This window comes from Solea senegalensis, linkage group LG3, assembly GCF_019176455.1.
Source record: "Solea senegalensis isolate Sse05_10M linkage group LG3, IFAPA_SoseM_1, whole genome shotgun sequence".
Classification (NCBI taxonomy): Eukaryota; Metazoa; Chordata; class Actinopteri; order Pleuronectiformes; family Soleidae; genus Solea; species Solea senegalensis.
This window is the reverse complement of record NC_058023.1, coordinates 10,053,729-10,073,402: the sequence shown is the minus strand read 5'-3', so window position 1 is coordinate 10,073,402 and position 19,674 is coordinate 10,053,729. Positions and strand designations below refer to the sequence as shown.

The 19,674-nt window shown below is 41.6% G+C and overlaps 1 protein-coding gene across 4 annotated transcripts in view; it reads right to left on the bottom strand.

Moving 5' to 3' along the window:
* Positions 1–8,003: 8,003 nt before the first annotated feature.
* Positions 8,004–19,674, bottom strand: part of LOC122767277 (sodium/calcium exchanger 1-like) — a 74,240-nt gene continuing 62,569 nt past the window's right edge. For 3 of the 4 annotated variants that reach the window (XM_044022714.1, XM_044022717.1, XM_044022716.1), the window contains exons 12-17: positions 15,513–15,619; positions 13,731–13,855; positions 12,996–13,031; positions 12,336–12,435; positions 11,579–11,851; positions 8,004–9,034 (exon numbers count right to left, since the gene is read on the bottom strand). In XM_044022714.1, coding sequence (XP_043878649.1) covers positions 8,655–9,034; positions 11,579–11,851; positions 12,336–12,435; positions 12,996–13,031; positions 13,731–13,855; positions 15,513–15,619 — 1,021 coding nt within the window. In that variant the 3' untranslated portion in view covers positions 8,004–8,654. The remainder of the gene's footprint in view (positions 9,035–11,578; positions 11,852–12,335; positions 12,436–12,995; positions 13,032–13,730; positions 13,856–15,512; positions 15,620–19,674) is intronic. The other variant, XM_044022715.1, reaches the window with a different exon arrangement.

Here is a 19,674-nt window from a genome sequence, read left to right as displayed (position 1 = left end):
CATAGTATAGTATGTCGTCTAAAATCACTCAAAAATGTCATAGTATAGTATGTCGTCCAAAATCACTTAAAAAAGTCATAGTATAGTATGTCGTCCAAAATGTGATGAAAAAAGTGAGTGATTTTGGAAGACATACAAGTGATTCCCAAACTAGGGTAATTGTACCCCCAGGGGTACACAAAGTGATGTTGAGAGTCTGCGAAGATAAACACAAGTTTTTTTAAGTGTGCAGGAATTGGGGTTACATGCTTGGAGGTCAAATGTCTGAAGGGGTGCAGGACTGTGAAAAGTTTTTGAACCACTATGATGTTTTGGTGTCATTTTGGATGACATGCTATACTATGATGTTTTTGGGTGATTTTGGACAAAAAATTAACCTGGATATGGCCTCTGTCCTTCTCTTTGTCCCCTTGTCTGCAAACATTTCAGTTGCAGAAAAAGTATGTTGCCATTGTCCAATGTGTCTTTTTACTCTTCATGGAAGTCATCACTTGGTTTTTCATTCCTGTTCACCTGAATACTGAAACAAGTCACCTTCATGTGTTTTTCATTTAATACTTATTTGAAACATTACCTTCATTATTTAAGCTAATTTAATTCCGAATATTGTTTGAACAATCTTATATCCACAACAGTGTCAGTTTTGATGTGTATTTTCATGTTTGTACGATTATCGTGCTCAGAGGAGTTTGTTCATTTACGGAACTTGCAATTTTCCAATAGGTCCTTGCACCACTGTGTGAGCGCTCGGGCCCTAAAACTATTATAATATCATGAAAATGTTATAGTGGAAAAATATCATAGTAAGGCACCCAAAAAGTTCAGGGGGAAAAATGACACAGTATAAGGTAAAGCATCAGAAATGTCGTCATTTCAAATGAATGCATCCAAAACATTGTCTGCTGAATAATAAGTTCACCAATTAGCCAGCTAAAAAGTGTCAAACTCAGTTTATTCATGAAGGCAAATGTGGACCCAGGAGAGGTGAGGTGATCAGTGTAGCGTGTCAATTCCTGTCTTTTTCCTCATCCCATCGGATGAGTCTGCGTCGTCTTCGTCGTCCTTTATCGTGTCTTGATCCCCCCCCCCTCCATCCTTTACTGTCTGTCCTCCTTCTCTGTGTCTATCTGCGTGCGTTTTTCTCATCCTCCACTCCACTATCTCCCTCAGGACGTCTGTGTTTATGCATGTCTCCGTCTCGTTCTTCTCCAGTGGAGGACGGAGACGTGTCCTACTGTTGTGGTTACTGCGGGGTTGCCGTAGGAATAACAGCTGCCAATGTGTTGTTCAGAACTGACAGGGATGAACGAGAGAAAGGGAAGAAGTGCGACAGGGTAAAAGAGAGGCACAACACAAACTGTTCCAGACCTTCAAGTCAAAGTTTGTTTGTTTTGAATCCTCACAGTTACCAAACACACTCACTCTTTCCAAACTGCCTCACAGCAAATTAGGGAATCACAGTGGAGCTGTTTAACAGAGCAACACAACACAGTGGTGTGTGTGTGTGTGTGTGTGTGTGTGGTTACAGGTGTGTGAGAATAATTCCCTGTTTACCCTGTGGTCAGTGTTATAAATGTGTTGCCGTGTCACAAAGTAGTGAATACTGAAGAGCTGGCTAATTACTCTGCAGCTATTTTGTTCGCCCATGAGTCATTTATGTGAAAAGAAATGCGGAAAACAAAAGTTTGACCTCATTCTGCTCCGTCTCACAGCACGCAATTCAAAAATGTGTTTTTAAAATCTATTGCTGGGGGTTTCTCAAACTGTGGTACGTGTAGCACCAGTGGTACGCGAGAGAAATCAGAAATACCGTTCGACTGTTTGCACCAGGCTACGTGAGGAGTGCGAAAAGAACGATCATTTAAATATAATAATTAGTCACCTTATCTCTCGCTACATCTAGCAAATCTAATTTCACTCCACCAGTGTGTGAAGTAAATGTGAGGAAGAGGAGGATGATGAGATGATCCTATTAGGAATAAATATCTGCCTCCTGTGAAAAGACTATTTACACCACTGTATTGTAACGTTGTTGACAATGGTGTGACTTTGAGAGCTCAATATGTGCTCGTGTGTGTGTTGTACTTGGTATAAAAGGTTGGAGAACCACTGATCTTGCGTTGCATTAAAAATACTTCAGGCTTGTGTCTTCTTCATCCACTCATCCTGGTTACAGCACACTCGGCAGGGAAGCCCAGACACATTCCTCTCCTCAGCCACTCCAGTCAACTCTCATGGGGGTACATGAGGGCCCTTCCCAGGCAGAATGTCTTGGCGTACAGCTGCACCTCCTCCCTGTACGGCTTCACACTGGGCTTTGAACCTTTCCAGTGCTGGTGGTCACTGTTCAGAGACACTGCAGACCCCCGCTGTCTGACGTCCTGCTGAAGAAGCAAGACATGTAACATCATGTGACCCCCCCAAAAAACAACGTATTTTTCTAATCTGACTGAGCGAAACTTAAGCTCAAGCAGGTCATCTCATCCGTGTCCCTGTGGTACCTCTGGCTCTGCCTCCTCCACAGAGTACGTGCTGGTAGATTTGAAATGATCCTCACACAGTGTTCTCTCCATCGGTTCAGGTCAGCAGCTCTTCATCGAGATAAAGAGATAAAACTCAAAAAATCCTTTCAGATAATTAAAATGACTATAAACCATGTGACATAGTCTGAAGTCACCTGATTGTACTTCATCAAACTTGAGTGAAAACAGAAAACAGAAAAAAAAGGATAGAGAGACTCTTCTGAGCATTTGCCAGTGAAGTTTTATTTAATCTTTGAGAAAAAAAAGTTTGGTCTTTGTAAACATATAGAACATCTTTTCCAGTCAAGTCATTTTCAGCATTTTAAAAATACTCTTTACTCTTTAACTACGACATTTCCAACACCAACATTGTATTCAGAATGAGTCTAAATTCATGCATCGACACACTCATGATATGACGGAATGATATGAAGAAATGCACGTCCTCACGCACACGCACACGCACACACACACACACACACACAGTTGTTCCACTCTCTGAGGAAAACACAAAACAATAAAGACAAATACGTCAATAATATAATAAAAAGAAACATAATAATACCAAGTGTTTATATCAAAAGCACTTTGTGAAATCATAAATAGGACTGCATTAGAAGTAAATAAAGTCAAAACAACATACATTTAGAGTGGCTCAAACATAAAGGTAAATCTAAAGAGTCTGGTCACCACGGTGTTCTGGGCCGTCAAACTGAATTTGTTCATCATTATTTACTATATTTTACATCAATGTCAACATTTACCAAAGCACAGAAGCGCAGTGACGACACCGTGCTCTGCTCGAGAATCTCGTCGTTAAATACTAAAGGAAAACATTAAATTAATTATGTGGATAAATACAGGCAAATTATACACGATCACAATTAAGTTGTTAAATAATCCGAGAGGAACGATAATAAAATCAGTCACATTGGAAAAAAAGAAGAAAAAAAGAATGTTGTGAATAGAATTTGAGTGGGAGAATTTACAAACAGGAGCAGCAGCAGCCGCTTTTTTAAACAAACCTGACGAGCTTCAGACCAGCTCATAAAACGACGGGATTATTTTTGTTTGAAATGGAAACACCACTGGTGTCGACCACGTGATCGCACACTTGAAATGTGCGTACGATAACAAGGATCATGTAAAAGTGTGTCGCTTTTAAGAATGCTGTCGCACTCACTCAAGAGTCATAGACTCACACAAACGTCTGAGAATCAACTTCACTGGGCTGTTCACGACGTGCATGATGTCAGTGAGTGTACGCAAGTGTGTGTGTGTGTGTTCACTAAACAGTGGATGAGTAAATGTTGTGTATATGGCAGTCTCTCCACACACACTCCTACATATATATATATATATATATATAGAATATATCCATCAGCCACTTTATTAGGCACACCTGTTCAACTGCAGATTATCTGATTGACATTGGTCACCGACCGGAGTTCAAAGAGATTTAAAATGACCTTTGTGACCCGTGTACCTAATAAAGCGGCCAGTGAGTGTACGATCAGCTCACAATTTTCATAGGATGTAGATACACATAGTAAACATGACATAAAAGCTTCACATGAATATCATTAATATGCATTAAATACATACTTTTTCATGGTGAATTTCTGGACACGCCTGTCTTTACTTTCATAACCTTCACTTCAGATAGGAGTTGTGTTTTCATCTTGGACAGTTAGAGTTAGACGGACTGCGAATCCCTAGAATTCAGCGGAGTAAAAGTTTAAGTGACGACTTCATCCGGAGAACGGACCATTAACGTTTAAATAGTGAGTGAAGACGTAACTGCGATCGCTCAAGGACACGCAGAACCGAGACTAGCAGAGCCGGAAACTGAACCCACAACTCGCTCGACCACTGAGCTACAATGGCTCCATCCTTATTTCTCACTTTAAGACTTTTACTTCTAAAACTTAAGTACATTTTATATCAGAAAATGACTTTTGTTACTCAAGTGCAGTAAATGTCATGTAATTTAAGACTTTTACTTCTCATGTTCAAGATACTTGTACTTTTACTCAAGTGTCCCTTTAAGGTACTTTATACAAGACTGCACTAGTGAGGACACTCATAGACATAATGCAATCCCTTACCCCTAACCCTAAAACCAGGTCTTGACCCCCATAAAAGCCCTTTAAAAGATAAGAGGACCAGCCAAAATGTCCTCACTACGTATGGTTTATACCATTTTTGGTCCTCACAAAGAAACAAATACAAGAACACACACACGTGCGGGAATCAAATTTCCGGACATTTTGGCATTCTAATTCATTCATCTAGCATATGGGACTCAGCCAGGGACACGCGGGGTGAAGCCTCATAAGGAGATTACAACACAATCACACACACACACAAATACACATGCAGGTGTGTACACAATGAACACACATGCAAACAAGGGAAGAAAACATGAACATATGTTAAAATCACCCTCAGAGAGAGAGAGAAAAAAACTATGATGCATTTCCTGAAGGAAAAGGGCAAGTAGACACAGTGAGACCCATTAGAGGATAAAGACACACACACACACACACACACACAGGAACAAAGTGCCTCACACACACCAGCTAAGAAGACAACGGCTTGCAGAGAGATGGTCACTAAGCAACAAGCAAGAGACTAAAAATATGGTTGCATTTCAACACTCACTTAGAACGCGTGCATTAACATGTACACACATGCACGCACACACGCACACGCACGCACACACACACACACACACACACACACACAGCTGTCCTCCAGCAAAAGAGGCTTATCAACCTTTTTAAAAGCCGACATTTCTAAATCAGTCGCAGCATTCTTGTGTTCCCGCAGCGCCACTGTCCCGCCCTCTCATTCTTACACTGGCAGCCGTTCCACAGACGGTGAAGTCATTGAGGAAAAAAGAAAAGGAATTAGAAAGAAGACTGGGCCGGTCACCATGCCAACACGTGTGTGTCAAGTCAAAACTGGCAACAGGCTCATGACCTGTGTCACGTCAACTTCAGTCTGCTGTGCACGACAGAAACAACGTGACTACAGGAGGTTTATTGGAGGATATTGATCCAAACATGTCAGCATTCAAGGCTAGAGCCACTGAAAAGACCAGCATCACGGTCTGGGTATTATTGTTCTTCTTTTAAAGATACTTTCTTGGCTTTCTTGAACCTCTCAGTTAAGTGACAATTTCCTAAATATTACCAAAACATTCAGATGTTGGTGGTTGTTTGTCTGAAAAAGGAGGAGAGGCCAGAACCACCTGCAGGAGGAATTTAACAAGATCTCAGCCCTGGTTGTTGAGATTTTTGCAATTTGTGTTCTCTTGGAACTCAATTGAATAAATATGCTCATTCCTTCAGAACAACAGTATTTGTGTAAGAGTGGTGTGTGTGCATCCATTACAGTACACTGCACACAGTTCACTCAGCTTAAATAAATCAGGGCTCAGTCTCAGATTAGAGTGTAGTTGACACGTTTCCAAAAAAAAGCCTGTAAGTAACTAATAAGCTGATGTATCAAGAGGAGGTTCATGCATACAGACAGTTTTTACCCTTTTCTCCAAAACACACTCTTCTCTCACACAAGCTTGTTGAAAAGATGCTGCTGTTCCGTCTGTTCAGTCTGGTCCCGCCTGAGCTGCGTGTCTGCACAGACACCACTTTGTTTACTCTCTGCTGAAATCAGTGGGTAGTTTTTGCATATTTAACACGATACACGTTACATGACGGGCAGGTAAATTGTTGTTTTCAGTCTAAATTACCGTTTCCTCTGGAGAGGATTCACCTTCACAATCAGCACTGTGGGCAGTCGTGAGGAACAATCACCTCCATGCTTTTGTTTACAACGCGCCGACAAGCCTCATGCTGCCCCTTCTGTCCCGCTGCAGTCCAACCGCTAAACATCATATAAATGTAATCTTTGACACGTAAGCAGTTCATGTCACATCACACGTGACGATAAATGAATTGAAGCTGATTTGACGGCCTGTACTCGCTTCTACACTGAACTCACACACGCGGTGAATGGAGAGTCGATCCATCGATGCCAAACTGCATTGTGGGTCCATTCTGCATTGCTCGCATTGTGCGTGGCAGAACGTTTACTTCATACACTACACAGAGACGAGGCTCCGTCCGCCACTGATGGTTTTTGACGGACACCAACGACAATCTCATCGCCAGCGCTTTAGCAACATTAGCAGCTCTTGCTAAGTAGTTAGCCGCGACAGCTCAGAAACCGGCGTTATCCACATGTTTAAATGCACAAACCTTTCACAGAAACTAAATAAATAGCACGTCTTTGAATAAAGGCTCACACCTATAAAAAGTACCTATGGTCAAGCACATCTAGCCATAAGTCTGAACATATTTATGACTCTTTTTATTAGTTGTTTTGTTTGAGCTACAGAGGCAGCTTGTGGCAGCTTATTCAATAACGCTAAGATCAAACTGCACACTGAAAATTGATGGTTCTCTACCAGTCTTTGGATAACAGAGACAGTGTGTGTGTGTGTGTGTGTGTGTGTGTGTTTTTACAAAGTAACGTACAGTTGTGATATTTCAGCGCTGAGCAGTGGTCTCTCCCGTGTGTGTGTGTGAGTCATCTCTGGATTCATGTTCACCATCTCACAGCTGGTTTCCCTTAAATGATCTCCTTCAACTTTGTATCAGAGAAGGACGGAGCCGTGTTTTTTCCTTACAAAGAGAAAGACTTAACATAAATGAAATATCAGTTGAGGTTTTTTTTCTCTTTTTTTTGCACACACATCTTTAAAAGTTTCGTATACTACCATGTACAGATAGAAACACTGGTTCTGGTCAGAGTTGGATTCTTCACCATCAACATCAACGTCATAGTCTGAGACTCTTCTGTCTCATCGCTCCTCCTCGTGTCTTAGTTTATAGACGTCTGCTTGTTCATGTTTTCCCTGCAGTTCACGAAAAACGTAAGATTGTAAACAGTACAGATGGCTAGTTTGACACAAGACAAAAAGTAGACTGCTTCCTTGTTGGTTCTCCAAAGTTTTTGATTCCACTTTTTCCAGACGCTCATCAGTCTTCTTGTGAACACTTTCTTCTCCTAATCCTTATCGCAACATACTGTATTTAAATATCTTATTTTCATCTTCTTCTTTTTTGTACAATTGCACGGTAACAACATCAACAGGTCACATGACGCCATTGAAAAGTTAAGAAAAAAGGGGGTTATTTTTTTTGAATAACAACGCTGTTGAAAGAATGGGGGCTCGAGACTGGATCACTGGTGTGGTGACTACAGCGTTTCATCATCACAACTATGAGACGACGGCAAGAGGGAGGAGTGTGTACAGTTTGGAGTGTGCGTAGGGGAGTAGGGAAGGGGTTTATACAGTATGTGTGTGTGTGTGTGTGTGTGTGTGTGTGTGTGTGTGTGTGTGAATAATCCATTTAGCACAGTGTTATTAAAAGGAGGATGATTAAAGGAAAATAAGTATGTCAGTTTCATCTTGCCCACAAGTGAGTCGTCCTCTGTTGTAGGATCAACTGAGGGTCCCCAAGTGTGTGTGTGTGTGTGTGTGTGTGTGTGTGTGTGTGCGCACAGAGGGAAGTTGAAGGTCATAAATCACTGCAGTCGTTCAACTGTATGATGGGAGGATCCACTGTTCCCATGACATTGGGATCCAGTTACGACAGGAGATCCAAGAGGAACTGAGGAGGGAGTCCTTCCTTCCTGTCGTCTTTCCATTAATGTTATAAAGAGCCATGTTTGTCTTTAGTTTTGTTGCCTCCAGCTTCTTTTCTCTTATCATCCTTGCTCCGCTGGCTGATTGGCTGTTTGGGAGAATCCTGGAACATATTGCAATAATATTTGTCATTAATGCTGTGAATCAGTCTTAATTTAGCTGTTGATGCATCCAAGACGTTGATGGTAGGGCCTCCATGTTTATCATGATGTTACACGCTGAGGAGGCAAAAACTCAAACAAAAAAGAAAAAAGGCTATTTTGGGCTTGTACAAAGTCAATTTGAAGATTTGCTGATTCCACTGGAAAAAAGCTCCCAAATATTTCCCTCCTCTCCTCATCTCTGTGCGTGTTTCCTCCTTCTGTCCTCTTCATGTTGGCAGTGGGTCTCTCTCCCTCCGCTCACCTCTCCGTTTAAAACAGTGGTATATGGCAGTAGGCCTCCAGTGAAGCCAGCAGGATGTAAACCAGCCACAGCGAGATGAACATCAGTGACGTTAGCAATTTGCAAGTCCGTGGCCCGCCCAGCTCGCCGCCGGCCACATTGGCCCGCCGCCGGTACAGCAGTGTGACCACACACACCATAGCCAGGATGGTGAACAGGGTGACGGAGAAGGCCAGGTTGCCCGGGTCCACGCGGAAGGTTTTGCCCCTGGTGCGCCAGGCGACGGCTGCGATGGTCCACGCCACGCCGATACCCAGGAAGACGTTGACGGCATTGGAGCCTGTGACATTGCCGATGGAGGCGTCGGCGTACTGGTCCTGGATTGCCGCGACTTTGCTGGCAAATGTGTCTACAGAGAAAAGACAGAAATCATTAATAAACTTCCTCTTTTATATACTTTTTTTTTAGTGTAACATACAGTATAAAATTAGCCAGACATACAAATACACTGTGTATGCAATGAAAAATGCATTTATCAACAATCTCTACTGCTGCTTGTATGAATGACACTGTAGTACTATAAACACGCCTTAACTGATTCAGAAATGTTATACATCTGCTCCAGGTCTCACTTTCTCTCCCTTGCTCTCCTATGTCTTCCCTATGTTTCAATTCCCCCCAACCTGTCGAGGCAGACGGCCGCACTTTAATGAGTCTGGTTCTGTCAGAGTTTTTGTTTTTAATCTCTATCACTGTTGGGTTTAATGTATGTTTGGCAACTATACAAATAAAGCTGAATTGAATCGAAACATCGATCTGAGTGGTTTTCGGGAAGATTCATCCTTCTTCCTGGAATGTGCAGTTTTATGCTGACACAACAGAAGTAATCAATGCTGTAGGTGTGTGTGTTTGTGTGTGTGTGAGACACAGTTTGGTGCTGGACATGTGAGGAGAAACTGGACCGGAGACTCTACAAGTGAGTTGGCAGAGTACGCCATGGAAACAGCTGCCAGTTACTGTGTGCTTGTCTTGGCTTACTTCTATTTTTAGATGCGCTGGTGAGATGGGTGTCAATTCTTATTTGAGCATGTCAGCAAGGGTTAGCAGAAATTCATAAAAACCAATCAAACCACACAAGGGGGGGGAAATGAAGAAATTAAATACACGTCGACAAGCTGGCATATGAGATTGTTGTTATGAAAATACAACACAGATGATCAAACCTAACTTTAGACACCCACAGCTTCACACTCTGTAGCCTACACTCACAAGGTTTATCACTCTCTCTCTCTTCCAGTCAAGAAACTATTAAAGATTGAAATTACACAACACAATACTGTGCAATGTGATGTTCATCTTTAGAGGTAATTACTGTGCGATTTAAATCAGAGGAGATGCATCTCTGCAGCAACACGATTATGAACCAACACATGCTATATAAATGCCTCAGACTTCGGAGAGACACGTTTAATAGTTCAGAGCGAGCAATGTTTTAAAGACCTTCAAAGGGAACCTCTGAGTAGCATTTGCTTGCAATTTCCTGAATCTGCAAATTTGGCCTGATAATCGTCGAGTGTGTCTCTGATGTGATAACGGCAGAAAATGGTTTTAGAATTCTGAAGGAGTGCGGAGAGCGTGGGTCGGACACAAGTGCACATCAGAGCCCGGGCAATCACGAGAGGAGGCAGTTTAAATGTAACGGAACAACTTCTGAGAGAATCACAATCACACGAGGGAGGGAGCGTGTGCTCCCAGGGGACGTTATAATGACCCGCTGGACTGGTCACACACAAACTTGCATCACCCTGGCAGAGCAAACACATTTTCACCCACACACACCTGGGCATGATGGATGATACAATAGTGAAAACACAATAACTGGACAACAGGGCGGGAGAGAGACAGTAGTGAGGTAGCACCCAGTCAGAATAATAAATGAAGCAGGATGACCGTTTAAGATAAGTGAGGTGGAATATAAGAGTGTGAGGGAAGAACAGATAAAAAGAACCCCAAAAGGTGTTGGAGGAAACAGTGAATGTGTGTGTGTAAAAGAAAAGTAAGAGCAAAGTAACGTCTGCATGTATCAGGACAGAACAAATTAATAACTCACATCGAATCTGAATTTACGGCTTCCAATTCCAGCACACAATATAATATGGCTGTTGAAGGAATTGATTCTGCTGCTAGTTTCCAGAGACCTTGCAGCAAGGCATCAAAGTTATCACTGGCAGGAGTCGCAACGCAGCCATTTCTATAAATCATACAGAGGGGCAACAATAAAAGAGCTGACGAGCGGAAAGAGGAACGGAATTGAATTAAAGTCTTGGGACGATGCGTCGCGTCACTCAGAGACGGGCTCGGGCTGAAGGCTCTGATGGAGCCTCGCATTTAAAATGCAGTTTTGGTCTGGAGTCTGCTTCCTGAGGACAGCTTCTTCTGGAATGAGATGGAGAGCAGATCAGTCACTCCTTTTATCCGTTTACTCACTTTTCTGGGAAGAAAACACGCGTCCTACTTTTACGGTTCGCTTTTAGTGCAAAGAAAGAAAAAACTCGCGCCTGTTGTGCATAAACTTTCCATTGTGGAAAAGAAGTTAGACTTTGGATATCACTGTCTCACATTCATGATTTTCAGGGCGACTGGCATAATCAAGACCTTCAAATTCACGTCAATCATGTTTGCTTCTGCTTTAAAGCTGCAGTATGTCATTTCTGTTGATTTTTGTGGTTATAATTCCTCTGTCTGCTCTTTGTGACCAGACATAATGTAACATTACTTGTCCTTCATCTATAAATGTGGGCTTTGTCAAGTAAATCTATCAGACATTACAGAGGGAATGTTTGTGTGTATAAGGAAATGTACTGACTTTGTTTTTTCCTGTTAAAATCCAAACCAGTACACTGTTTATTCATACCCTAATGCATATTCATCGTGTATTATTATAATCACACACCTGGCACTGATGTTCCCAGCGCCACAAACACCACGGCCGTCACCGAGTCCTTCAGCCCTATCGTGCAGCCAAAGTGTGACGCCAGATCGCCGGTGACTGCCGTCAGGACGCCAATGAGCGATATTGACACAATGAAGCAGGCCCAGCCGTTCCAGTACTCAGTGGGCGGGACGAAGGCAAACAGAACCTTCCAGAAAACAGTGAGGAAGTGCATGATGTAGTCGAAGCACGACGGCAGCCGCTCCTCGCCGCTCTCCTCTTCATCGTCATCTCCTGTTACGTGCGAGAGGAGATGGAGATGGAGAAGGTGGCAAAAAAAGTGAAGTGAGACAGGGAAATGTGCAAGAATTACTTAACATCTCCCAATGAGGTAATATCTCTCTGATTAAAGAAGCAGGAAATGTACTTATTGGATTTACTGCAAGAAATTGACACAGAGCTAGAGTCGGATAGTGATTAATGTAAGAGTGACACAGCAAAGTCACACTCATGCGTGTGAGGACATGTTGACCTTGCGAAGACATTAGTCTTTACAACTTTAAAACACTTAAGTCTTGGTTTTCAGGTTAGAATTGGGTTTATGTTAGAGTTAGGTAGACGGTTAGAGTTAGGTGTTTAGTTGTGATGGTTAAGGTTAGGGCTGGGGAATGCATCATGCCTGTATGTGTATGACCTGCTGGACTGTGTGTGTGTGTGTGTGTGTGTGTGTGTGTGTGAGGGAGAGAGAGAGGGAGACAGAGAGAAAGGAGGGGTTTACCTGCACTGACTGTCACAGCATTGACAAACTGCTCCCTCCAGCTGCTGCTGCCCACCACCAAAGCCAGGTTTGTCTTCTTGATCAGCTTATCTACCGTACTCTACACACACATACACACACACACACACACACACACACACAAGCACAAAACATGCAAGTGGATACAGACAGAAGAGGAAAAATAACCCTTTAAGTTGTTAATTTACTTGCAGCCACACAGATAGGAGAAAATGCTGATTTCATGGCTTTCCATTAGCCACATATATATTCAATAGGTCCACATTAAATAACACGAAGATTGTAAGGTATAGGATCTGCTCATTATAATTATTATTATGCAGCGAAATTGAAAGTTCCACTGATGCGCCCTGTGAAATCTAGGGAAAGCCTTCAGGCAGACTGGGTTTTATGTTAAAAGCAGCGAGGAAGAGGAGTAATAAAAGATGTTGATGCAAAACAGCTTGCAGCAGTTATGGGGCATCGCACAAGCAACCATTATAATAACTTAACAAAATATACATATCAGCACTTTCGATAGGGGGGAGAAAAAATGGATTTATACAATGGGAAATTCATACATAATATTAAATGCATTGTTGAGTAGCAGAAAGAAATAGCGTTGCATGCAAATGGCAAACTGAGGAGAAAAAATTGAAAAACCTTTTCAGCTCTGCCAAATAGTGTATTCACTGCTTTCTGCACACACACACACACACACACACAAAACGACACAATGGATTAATTAACAAATGAGATAACAAAATCAAAAAATTAAATAAAACACAATGTTCGACATGAAGAAAGATGAACAAAAACAAATCGGAGCTGAATCTCTTATGCTGCATATAGTCTGTAGCACCATCTTTGCTTCCTAGGAGGCGTGTCGTGTACTGGAACAAGATGATATGACATGTTCTGCATGTGTCCCATCAAAATGAAAAGCATCTCACGAATCACTCCATCACACGCTAACAATGAATCATTCATGCCCTCGGTCAACTGAGGCAGCAGACGTTCACTTTAAATCACTTTAGATATGATTTGCATTTCAAGGTCGGGTGACTTCATAGGTGATTTTAACCACTGATCTTTGTCATTGATACAACTGCAGATCAACGATCATATACCAAGGAATTTCTAAAGGGCTAAATTAAAGGTGGGGTGGGAGATCATTTTCTGGAGCATTTGTTGCTTTAAATGCTCAATTTTAACCAATTAATGAATGCATTGTCACAAAAATGAAAATTAGCGCGAATCCGCGCCCGTTGCGCGTTCCTGTGCTGTGGAGGCGTAGCTACACAGGGAAGTCTTTTTAATTTCAACATGTAGCCTTGCTCGAAACAGTTTATGCAGGATCTGTTAAAAATATTAGTCCATGTGCAGCAACACACTTACCTTAAACTCGTAGGATTCTTCTATGACCACTTCTACTTGTGTGTGTTCACCCAGACTGGGACAGCCCATTTTAGCCACCTCTTCATCCTCAGCTCCCACTAAAGGCTTGTTTTCATTGGAGTCACCTATTTGACCACAGAGATGAACGTGTCAGAAACTTGACTTCTATTTTCCTTTTCCAACTTTTTAAACACGTTTTAAGTACAAACATACTGCTAAATAAATACTTTTGGATTAACTCTTAAAATACATGCAGTCACTTATTAAAGACGTCAATGCTAATATTCAAATACCGATGTGCCACATGGAAATCCAAGCTATCAAGCGCCCCATGTAATTATAAATACACATATAGATCAAGACTTTTCTCATTCTGTTCCATGACATGAGTCTCCAATGTCTCGCTTCCTCTACACACACAGTGACAGCCCATAATTGATTCCGCGGTTATCAGTGCAGACCAGCTGTAAGTGAAAAAACAGAGTATCGTACAGTATGTGTGCTGCCGAGTGTGTGTATGGTGAGTAATTGTCAGTCCACGAGCTCCGTGACAGTGTCATGAAACTAATTATATTTCTCTGTAATGACACATGCCCCAGGCTGTTGGCTCTTCATGTCTGACATCAAAAGTATGAACCTTAACATCACCATGAAGATTCTCTGGGTGAGTCTGCGCATTAAAAGTGGCAGAGCGATAAAACACTTGTCCATCACCATTGAGACCAGGGTTTAAGATCCAGTCTGCAGCTGTTCTCTCCATCATACACAACCGCTATCGTTCACGCTGGTAAGAGACGAGACGGTGTCCACAGGCTTGAGGTGAGACGTTGTTGGCAGGTGAACACAAAATAATACCGTGTCAGTCCAGTGGAGGCAGAGAAGAGTGTCAGAGGTTTTGCAGAGATTTTCTCATAAAACAGTTTTTTAATTAAAAACGTTGACCTGATTAAGCACATTTGTTACAATTTACCCCGAGGTAATGAAGGTCAAATCACAGATAAGACATTTTCATTGAAAACCGAGTGTGAAACTCAGAGTGGCATTAGCAGTAAAAATGAAGGATTACTGTAGCATAGTGAGCAATCCTCTGAATTTCAGGACAGACCGACCAACCAACGCTGCTGTTCACAGATCTAAAAAAAACTAAAGTGATAAATGGTTCTGTATTCTGTGTTAAATAAGTACATAATAATCTACAAATGAATCTTCATCTAGTCCCTCATATAAGGACTACATGTATACATTTAAATTTAAAGCCTCGTCCGCTCTCAAGAACATTGGAGGGCTTAGTTACTCAGTTTGGATAAATAGATTATCAGATTTTTGGGGACTAGATTCAGAGGGTAGGACAACAGAAATAGTTGATCGAGCAGAAATAAACTGCACACCTTGTTCAATCTGTTCCTTTTGTGCTTTGTTTGTAGCAGGCAAATCGCTAAAGCTAACACCTAGCACAGCATTAGAATTTTTATACATGGCGTTGTAATAGTGAATGAATCATTTCAACATGACGTGACATGGATGCTATTGTATCACCTGGTGCTGTTTCTAATTCAAATCAGGTCCATCGTGGTTCAATGTTGAATGTTTCTTACATTAATCAGAGTTAAGATCAGAGGACTCAGTTAATCAATGCAGGTATGAACTGTTTATAAGAGATAGGTGTGTAGGAGGATGAAGCGAAGCTGAAGACTCTCTATTCTCTCACTCCCCTTACTCCTGTTCCGGCTCTTGAATTCTTCATATTCTCTGTGAAAAACGTTTACAGGCGGACAGACCCACCGTGTTTCTGTCCAATCTCCAACAGAACCGGTTCCCCCAGCTCGATGATGAAACTCTTGTTTTTCTCATACTCTTCATCATCGATTATCTTCACCTCAATGATCTTCCTGTTAAACAAAAAGAAATTTGATGATGATGAGACTGTGTGTATTTCATACAAGCGACAATTTTCATTATGAATTAGTGATCACAACACAGTCTATTTTCTCCCTCCCATGACGGGAGGTCATCTCTGCTGCTCGGCGACAGAACACGGCTCCACGTGTGAGGAACGGCTGCCATGTAAGTCACACAAAGAACAAAAATGAACAAGATTAAATCTGCACTCCTCATGCACAACGTGATAACGAGCCTCCTCTGATGGAGATGAAAGCTGAAGCCCGTGTCGTCGTGCTCGGGGAGACACTACACGAGGCTGTTAATCTGTCACCAGCTGACATTTTCACAACAATCAAATATTAACAAGGCATAATATAGTGCAGGGCATGAATATCTCTATATTGAACCTTTGTTGTATATATAATATTGATAAAATGTATATTGTGATGTGCACTGTAATTTCCCAACACGATGATCCTGACCAAAATAATTGTGATTCACGATATTATTGCAATGACGTAGCCTTCCGTCTCCACTCCATCACATATAGGTTACATATTTTTTATGGCTGAAACAATTACTCGATGAATTGATTACTAAATGAATCATCAACAATTCTGATAATCAATTAATTTTTCAGCTTCTTAAATGTGAATATTTTCAGGTTTTGAATCAACATTTCTCCAAATGACCAAACGATAATACATACAATAATCGACACATGAATCGAGAATGGTGCGTTAAAAAAGATACAAATAAATGTATGTCGGTGAGTTCGACTGGATTTCTAAGTCACTCACATGCAATGTTAATGTTTTTCTTCATTCACGATTATCACGATAATAAAGTCACTTATTGTAAGTATTGTAAGTACTTTTTTTATCACGATGAGTGATAATATTGTATATTGTAACTGAGAGTCAAAAACTCACATTAAAATCAGTCACCTGTTTTATTGTTGTGTGCATATTGATCGACATTATTGATTTACTCATGAACACGGCACAGGAAAAATGAGCCACTACCATGGCAACAATAAGAACGTCATTAACGGAATTGAGCTAGAGTACAGGGTTAGTGATGTACGAAATGTAAAGTCTCTCAGTTTCAGATTCAGACAGAAAAATGTGTCCAAAGACATCATCCAACATACACGTCGAGATAATTTGGTCTCTGTCACTCTCTCTTTCACCCCGTGTGTATAATTTCCATTGCAACACTTTATCTGTATGTGACAGACAGAGGGAAAGAGAGAGTGTTCACTTCCACCTGGTTGTGTCATCATATGCTTCACTGTCAGCCATGTGGACTCAAACGCCACAAATAAGCTTCCGTTCGACAGAGAGAAAAAAAAACAGGCGAGATAGATGGAGGGGGAGCGTATACCTGGGAGGACGGAGAGAGCGATGTGAGTGATGGAGGTGTAGAGAAGTGGAAACACATTGTTTTCATAGGTGAGCTGTCACAGCGAGTGTGGATTAAACTGACTGCATTTTGCTTTTTCTAGCAACACATCAGCTCCTCACGATTTAAATGCTTCCAAACAGAAGAGGAGAAGCACTTTGCAACTTCAGGCAAACTCATTTCAAGAAGGAGTGAGTTGAAACCATTTTGTATTATAAATGAAATCTTACAGCCGGCTTCATTTCCATCTAAACTAACAATACACTGCAAACCGGAGCTCCATGTGAAATCACTTGGAAAGAAATGAATGGCAGAGTGACTGAAGGCCTGAGTCAAGAATTTTAATTCAACCATTTCAAAAACACATAACACAGTTCCAGCTCTGACATAACTAGCGGTAACAGTTAGCATGTGCAGCTTATAGGCCATGTTATACCGTGTTACATTTGGTTGAAGGGGTTACAGGTTACCTGATGCCACATTTTTGTGCACTACACACAAACGTGGCCATAAGAGGGTGCACTTAGACAAATACACACAGTGCACCCTCTTGTGGCCATGGATTAGCTCTTTAATACGTGGATAGAGATGCCACTGCAAATATTGGATTAATGAACTGTCCCACATTCACATAAGAAAATAACATTGAATTTGTAAATGTATCGAAATGATTAAACAAGATGGAGAAGAACACGAGGCAGAGCGAGAGAGAGAAATGAGACTGAAAGAGGCTGAAAGAGCAGGATGAGTAATGCATAGACTTCACTGTGATGTGAAGGGTTATTCAACACTCGCTGAGTTCACTCCAGGGGAGAAGAGTGTACACACACTTACACACACACACACACACAAAAGTCATCATCCTACAATGACGTGTGTGTGTATACATGCCTACACACACACATATTTCTTACACGGACAGTGGTTTGCATAAACAGACACCCCCACACATGTGCTACTGCTACTTCACCAAGTTACACAAAAACACACATGAACACAGAAACACACAAAAAAACAACACAAGTGCACTGAGTCATGCTCAGGGGAATTCATAATCTATGCACTAATCTATCTAATTTACAGGCGACGACACACACACACACCGGTTTACAGGGGTATTCTTGTTAGGACACTGCATTGACTTAAACTTCACCCAAAAAATATACAGTTTTTTTTATGAATTTCCAGAGATATGTGTTGTTCGATCATCACACAGTGGATCTGAGATACAGGCCTCATTCCCACAACAACAGAGGAAGCTGGGATTGAAAAAAAAAAAATACAATTGACACAAAAGTCGACGTCAGAGTCACTTCCTTCGAAGAAAATAAAAGTCCTACACTGCGCTCTACTGTGACCATTTGACCAAATGGGTGAAACCGCCCTTTAAATTAATTTGGACAGTCTAACCAAAGCCGTGTCCCTTAACATAACCAGAACCACAGAACCAGATAAAGCCTAACCAGAAACTTAGCTCTAAACTTCATCAGTGTTTATGCCAGAAAAGATTATAAGGAGGTAACAAATACTGTACAATCACACACACACACACACACACACACACATACATACTCTTTGTCTTTCTCTACACTGACTTTAGTGCTTTCATTATTCATACTTGGTGCTGGCTGTATCAACACTCCCATCTGTGCCCTCTACTCTTCATCTCTGTCTCATTCCTCCTTATGTCTCTTTTAGTCCCTTCTTCTCTTCTTCCTCCTCCTCCTCCTCCCCCCCATCACAAGAATCTAAATCTTTCTCTTTCCTTAGGGCCACACATGACAGTATATTTAGGTCTGAATTAAGGATGAACTTCTTTGAAGCTCTGAGTGTTTGGATGAAGTCGGGTGTTTGTGAAAAGCTCAAACATCCCCGCGTTGAAACTCAGCACTTCTGGTTCCTGGGGATTAAGAGTCGTTCCCATTTCTTATTTTTACAGCTACACCACTTGCCTCTTGGAACTGCATTTTCAGAAGGTAGTGGTTATAAAAACGGGACTCCCCTTCAGTAGCGTGACATCTTCTAAAAAACAACCACAACAAAAAGCTGTTACTGGTAACATTAGTTGCCTTGGATTTGGGGATAAAATCTCTTAACTCTCCGTTTGACGTGTGTCACTGAAAAATCTCAATGTGAAGGGCTCACACTTCACCCACGCCATCTACTTCAACAACCGTGTAGACACCTTACACCACCTACATGTGAAGGCACACAACAGAGGAGTAGGCCTAAGTGGTCGTGGTGAAATGGGATGGAGTATAAAAGTGGAGGCTGCAATTTCAGTGCATATCTTCTCCTCAATCCCTATAATAACACAAGATGGACTGATTTTAGAAATCATGTATTCATGAAATCTGCTGACATTTATTATAATACAAAAACCATGTCAGTGTCTCATACAATAACTGCCTGACATTTAGCTGCACAGGCAGAGAGAGAGAGAGAGAGAGAGAGGAGACATATAGACCTCAAACTTCGACGACTACTGCAGATATAATCCTAAATGATAAATACATCACGTCATTTCTCTCCCCCCTCCCTCTTCTCGTCTGTCTCGCCTCTTCTATATATTTCTACCTTGTTACTTTTTGACACCTGCTCCCTGGAAAGTTCCTCTGTCAGACAGTAGCCTCGGTGCCCCAGTCTGTCGACAGACTGA